Genomic DNA, 7,054 nt, shown 5'->3' on the forward strand with positions numbered 1-7,054 from the left:
GGCGTTCACAAGCGTGATACGATTCGGACTTCACCGACGTCGTCTCAAGCATGAATTCACTTTAGGAGTGTCTTTGTTTCTTACTTTAGTGTTTAATTTCGAAGAAAAATAAGTTTTCTATAAGTCGCGTTCGAACGCAAGTGGAGTGAGTTCGAACGCGGTTGTGAACGGGGTTCTGAACGTGGGTGAAGAGTGTGCATTGTGCGTTCGAATGGTGTGAACGCCTGCATCGCGTTCGCAAATCCAGAGAGGAGCGAACTCGGTGCATTCGAACATGGTCGGTGAAATTGTATTGTTTAGGGTTTTTGAGTTTTGGTTAGCCTCTAAATGGATGTGGATGGCAACCAAAGTCATCATTGATTATTGAGAATTGAGTTTTACCTTGCCTCCTTCGTCTTCTTTGCTCCCGTTCTCTCAATCCCTGGCGACGCCGCTTCTAACCTCCCTCGACCGGCCAATCACCCTAGACCCTTAGGGACGGCCCTCTCATCCCCCTTCTTCCATTCTATCCGACACTTGCCCTAATCCTTCCATCGACCATAACCCTTCCTTCAGCACTTTTCACCGATGCCACCCCATTAATGCCGGTCCTCCACCAACCACCATCACCTAGGATTATGTGCCTCCATCCGTGGATCCAAAACAGACCACCTTGACCTTCTTCCACTAATCGGACGATATCTCGAGATCCCTACATCCAATTCGTCTAAAATTTTATTTGTTGGAAAGCTTTTTTCTGGGGCTACAACATACCAAAATTTCACATCGCTCCGACGGCAGTATATTTTGTGATCTTATTTCAAAGTTCCATGCTAGATCTAGTCCAGATCATAGAATTGGAAGAGATCGAACCTTACCCTAAGGGAGATCGTATCAAGCTTGGTATCAGAGCCACCGTTCCTCGAACACACACTTCCTATGATGACAACCAGATCCATGGCTGCACGGCGGGACGAGGAAGAAGAGATTCTCCCAATAGAGGAGGGAGAAACGGTTGCTGGGACTTCCACCTGCGGAACAACCCGATCTAATCGGAATACGAAACAACCTAGCGTTCAAGTCGTGTTAGGTTCTCTTTCTGAACAAATGGCCATCAACAACCAGATGATGATGGAGATGATGCGGGAACTACGGGCGACAAGGGAAGCAATGGCGAACGGGAATGCACCATCGACCCTACGACGCGAGTCCACCCCCTTGAATCCACCGCCACCGGTTCAGCCTTTGCAATCACAAGAGCCACTGCTACCACCACCCTATGGGCAGAGGCAAGCAAGGATGGTTACACCAGGTCCAGTTGTAGGTGAACCCATCCGACAAGCGAACCACCATGGAGTCCACCTTGGAGATCAAGATCCGTGGGCGGGCCAATACGATCCGAAACCACGGCGAGTTAATCAAAACCGAAGGAGGGATCATCAACCCTTCATGGTGCATCCTCCTCTGGTTAGACAAGGACTTGGGATAATCAACCCTTCATGGAGCTTCCACCTTGAGGATGCGGCGCTTCATTGGTTTCGAGCAACCAATGCCATTGAGGCTATCAAAACTTGGATTGAATTTTGTGCTGATATCACACGGCGATTTGGAGCGTCGGGGTATGAAGACTTTGATGCTCTCCTCTTAAAAACAGTGCAAAAGACCACGGTTGGGGCATACTAAGATGAATTTGAGAGGATAAGTAGCCGATGTCATCTACCATGGACGGATTAGCAACTTCACAGCACTTTCATCTCCAGACTGCGGAGTGACATATAAGCTGATGTGAGGGCTTTAAGGCCTAGAACCTTAAAGGAGGCCTTCGAAGATGCGGTGCTTATGGAAGATAAACATAGGGCCATGAAGATACACCTGAAACAGAGTTGGACAAGCCAAGGAAGCCACAATCAATCCTAACCAACCATAACGGCAAGAAACATCACCGGAGTACCTAGAATTGCTACTGTAGTGGTACCTCCTCGAGCACCCTTGAAGCCATCCCAAGATGCAAAGTACGCACCTAGAGGTCCGGGACGAACACTCACACCTGCTCAAGTGGAGGAAGGAAGGGCCAAGGGCCTATGCTTCCGTTGTGATGAGAAGTTTGTACCCGGGCATCGCTGTGCTAAACCGATGGGATCGGTGATGCTAATCGATGGATTGGAGGAGGCTGAGGATGAGTTTGCAGCTGAAAATGCAGGTGTGGCTGGACATCAAGGAGAAGAAGCTGAGGAGCAAATCGTGGAGGACATGATAGCCGAGATCTCCCTCCACGCCTATTCCGGGATAGCCGCACCAAGGACTTTGAAGGTGAACGTGTAATCAAGACATCTATAGTGAGAATCAAGGTACCCCAGAACAAAGAGCTACGGAGACTATTAATAGCACACTTCCATGATACTCCTATAGCAGGTCATAAAGGAGTATTACGTACCTGCAAGCGGCTGGCCCAAAACTGTACTTGGATAGCGATGAAGACGGACGTGAAGAAGTATGTGCGTGAATGTCAAATTTGGCAATGAGTCAAATCGGAGGCACTCAAGCCCAGCAGGCTACTGCAACCACTGCCTATACCGGAGTGTATTTGGGAGGATATCTCCATGGACTTCATCGAGGGGCTGTCGGAGATTCGAGGACAATCGGTGGTGTTTGCCATGGTGGATAGACTGAGCAAATATGCTCATTTCATAGCATTGTCTCACCCATTTTTAGCGAAAAGGGTTGCTTGTTCGGGAAGTGGCACACTTGCATGGGATGCCTAGGACGATCGTGTCAGACCAGGATCGCATCTTCATCAGCGACTTTTGGTCCGAGTTTTTCAGATTGCAAGGGACTCAAATCAACCTTAGTTCAGCTTATCACCCTGAGACGGATCGCCAAACCGAGGTGGTGAATCACGGACTAGAGCAATACTTCCAATGCTTTGTGGCGGACCAACCAAAGGATTGGGTCAAATTCCTTCCATGAGCTGAGTGGTCATACAATACCGCTCATCAGTCTAGCATCGACATGACCCCCTTTGAGGCGATTTATGGGCACACTCCCCCTGTCTTGCATGCCTACGATAGACTCGCGGCGGTGGATAGGACCGAGCTTGACTTGGAGCTTGCTGATCGAGATGAAACATTGAGACGGCTCAAGACTTACCTAGCCATAGCCCAAAACCGCATGAAGCAAACTCATGACAAAGGCGGATGTCAGCGAGAATTTGAGGTGGATCAATTGGTGTTCGTTCAAGCTCAACCGTATCGGCAATTCACATTGAGGTCAATTTTGAACCAAAAGTTGGGTTACAAATACTATGGTCCGTACCGAGTGCTACAACAAATCGGTCCAGTAGCTTACTAGTTGGACCTACCTGAAGAAACCAGGATACATCCGGTCTTCCATGTATCGGCATTGAAGGCCCAGATCGGGCCTAACCATGTGGTTGGTTCGGTCTTACACGAACCAATGGAGGAAGATGGCTCCACTAAACTTGTCTGAGTCTTAGGCCGTAGATGAAGATGCCATGGGTCCAAATTAGAGACTGAAGTGCTGATAGAGTGGCTAGGTAAACCTACTGACGAGTCTACATGGGAGCTAGAGTCAAATATCATGGATCGTTTTCCAAATTTAAAACCTTGAGGACAACATTGTGGAAGCATGGTGGATTGATACGATTCAGACTTCACCGACATCGTCTCAAGCATGGATTCACTTTAGGAGTGTCTTTGTTTCTTACTTTAGTGTTTAATTCCCAAGAAAAATAAGTTTTCTGTAAATCGTGTTCGAACATGGTCATGAACGGGGTTGTGAACGTGAGTGAAGAGTGTGCATTGTGTGTTTGAACACGGTCGGCGAAATTGTATTGTTTAGGGTTAATTGAGTTGTGGTTAGCCTCTAAAAGGATGTGGATGGCAACCAAAGTCATCATTGATTATTGAGAATTGAGTTTTACCTTGCCTCCTTCATCTTCTTCACTCCCGTTCTCTCAATCCCCGGTGACGCTGCTTCTAATCTCCCTCGATCGGCCAATCACCCTAGACCCTTAGGGGCGGCCCTCTCCTTCCCCTTCTTCCAATCTATCCGACACTTGTCCTAACCCTTCCATCGCCCATAACCCTTCCTCCATCACTTTTCACCGGTGCCACCCCGTTAAAGCCAGTCCTCCACTAACCACCATCACCTAGGATCACGTGCCTCCATCCATGGATCCAAAACAAACCACCCTAACCTTCACCTAAAATTAGATTTGTTGGAAAGCTCTTTTTTGAGGCTAGAACATATCAAGATTTTACGTTGATCCGACGGCGGCATATTTCGGGATCGTATTTCAAAGTTTCGTGCTAGATCTAGTCCAGATCAGAGAATTGGAAGAGATCGAACCTCAGCCCAAGGGGAGATCGTATCAAAGCGTTCACAAGGTGTTCACAAGGGTTCACAAGCGTTCGAACGTAACTCCACCTACGTTCGAATGTGACATATAGGAATTTTATTTTAATGAAAATAAACACCTAATGCAATAAGAAAGATTCTAACTAAGTGTATCATACAAAAATTGTAGATCAGGGAGTTATGAATCTAATCCACTTGGTCTCGTAATTTTTGGACTATAGGAGAATATTTGAAGAATATTTCCCACAATTGCGCGGACTAATTCCTATAATAAATCCAAATCTTGAAGGAATCGTTTCGTAGCTGATCTTTTGGTATCATAATCCATCAGGTGCCAACATCATTTTGGGGACTTAATGGTTTCAAAGCTTGGGGCCCGTAACATTTAATTTTACAACCCTCACACTTACATTTCGGAGAAATGGTAGAAGAGTGCTACTGGATGGAAATCAACCACGGCAAGAGCCAACGTTACAACCACTATTGGGACTTCCATGTGCAGGGGATCAAGCTCTACTCTTGCAAATAGCTATTGTTGAACCAGAACATCCAACGTCAAGTGAAATACCCGCTGACATGAAGGAGCTGTTGTAGGAATTCAGGGACCTCTTCGAGGAACCCCAAGGACTGTCGTCGACCCGTCGGCATAACCACCGCATTCAGATCATTCTAGGGGCTGAACCAACAAATGTTTGGCCATATCCGTACCCACATGTCCAAGAGGAGATCAGCAAATTGGTGGTGGAAATGCTAGAGCAAGGGATTATTCAACCGAGTAGGAGTGCCTAATCATCGTCGGTGCTGCTGGTTCAAAATAAAGACAGGAGTTTGCGGTTTTGCGTCGATTACCGAGACTTGAATGCGATCACTGTCAAAGACTGATATCCAATACCAGTGATTAAGGAGTTGCTGGTTGAACTTACAGGGTCGGCTTACTTCAACAAACTTGACTTGAGCAGGGTACCATTAAATCCACATCGACCCGAAAGATGTGCACAAAACGGCGTTTCGGGCTCACGATGGCAACTACGAGTTTCGAGTCATGCTATTTGGGCTCACCAATGCACTGGCTAACTTCTAAGGGCTGATGAATGAATTGAGGTTTGCCCTAGTCTTCTTCTTCTTCTTCTCTCTCGTTCTCTCATTTAGGGGTGGCCCACTCCTCCCCCTTCTTCCAATCTATCTATTATCTTACCCTAACCCCTTCCATCATGCATAATCCTTCCACCATCAGTCACTCACTGGTGCCACCCCCTTACCGCGGCTACCACCATCCATCATCACCTAGGATCTCGTGCCTCCATCCACGGATCCATAGACGGACTTCCTAATGTTCATCTACTTCTTGAATGATATCTCGAGATCTCATCGTTCGATTTCCCTAAAATTAGATTTGTTGGGAAGTTTTTTTCCAGGGCTACAACATATCAAAATTTTACATCGATCCGACGGCTACATCTTCTAGGATCTATTTCCAAAGTTTTGTGCCAGATCTTGTCCAGATCTGGAAAACGGGATAGATCAAATCTTAGCTTATGGGGAGATCGTATCATTCTCAACACTCCTTCATTCCCAGCTGTAGAAGTGTTATGGAAATATTCCAATAATCGCTGTTAGAGCTCAGTATCGGTGGGTACAAGTAAGCGACCCCAAAAATTCAGCAACCCATCTCTCACTTTAGTCTTTTCATGTTACCTTGGATCCACCTTCATTTCTTGTAACTCTGCTGCATATGTAGGGTCAGCAATACTTGCATGTCTCAACTCCTCAAAAAAGGAAAAACAAGTGCTGAGTATGCCGCCAACTCTGCTAGTTCCAAGTTACATGATAGGGCATCGCAGCCCTATTTTTGGTCCCCTTCTTATACACTATTTCATAGTCGTATCCCATGAGTTTGGATACCCATCTTTGCTGCACGGGTGTATGTACTCGCTATTTCAGAAAGTAGGGTAAGCTCTTCTGGTCTGTCTGAATCAAAAAGTGTCGACCAATGAGGTAAGGTCGCCACTTGGTGATCGCATGCAAAATTACCAACATTTCATGCTCGTACGTTGACAAATACCTCAAGCTATCGAATAAGGCCTTGCTAAGATAAGCAATAGGCCATCCCTCCTACATTAACACTGCTCCTATGCCAACCCCCTAAAGCATCACACTCCACCACAAACTGTTTGGTGAAGTCAAGCAATGAGAGTACGGGAGCTGTGGTCATGGCGATCTTGAGAGCTTCAAAGGCTGTCGTGGCCTTCTCACTCCAAATGAAGCCGTCCTTCCTCAACAACACGGTCAATGTGGCTGCAATCTTCCCATAACCCGCTACAAACCGCATGTAGTATCCTATCAAACCCAAAAATCCTCGCAGCTCCTTGGGGTTCTTTGGCATCTGCCACTCTAGCATGCAAGCTATCTTCCCTAGGTCGGCTGCAATGCCTTGAGCTGAGATGATATGCCCAAGGTACTCCACCTGTTGCTCCCCCATAGACATTTCGACAGTTTGACCTTCAACTCATGTTGCTGCAATAAATTCAAGACCTCCTTCAAGTGCTGTAAATGATCCTACCAAGTCTTGCTATAAACTAATATGTCACAAAAAAGACAACCACATACCATCGGAGGAGAAGTTGGAACACATCATTCATCAAGCCTTAGAACGTTACTAGAGCTTCGTCAGGCTGAACAGCATCACCCGAAACTCATA

The 7,054-nt window shown here is 46.6% G+C and overlaps 1 protein-coding gene across 1 annotated transcript; it reads right to left on the minus strand.

The window, feature by feature from the left end:
* Positions 1-6,442: 6,442 nt before the first annotated feature.
* On the minus strand, positions 6,443-6,841 carry LOC140758212 (uncharacterized mitochondrial protein AtMg00860-like). The gene has a single exon (XM_073094299.1). It carries the CDS (start codon positions 6,839-6,841, stop codon positions 6,443-6,445), a length of 399 nt encoding a protein of 132 aa, XP_072950400.1.
* Between the last annotated feature and the right edge of the window lie 213 nt (positions 6,842-7,054).

The sequence above is a fragment of the Typha angustifolia genome, chromosome 3 (genome assembly GCF_048772165.1).
Source record: "Typha angustifolia cultivar Huaian chromosome 3, ASM4877216v1, whole genome shotgun sequence".
Classification (NCBI taxonomy): Eukaryota; Viridiplantae; Streptophyta; class Magnoliopsida; order Poales; family Typhaceae; genus Typha; species Typha angustifolia.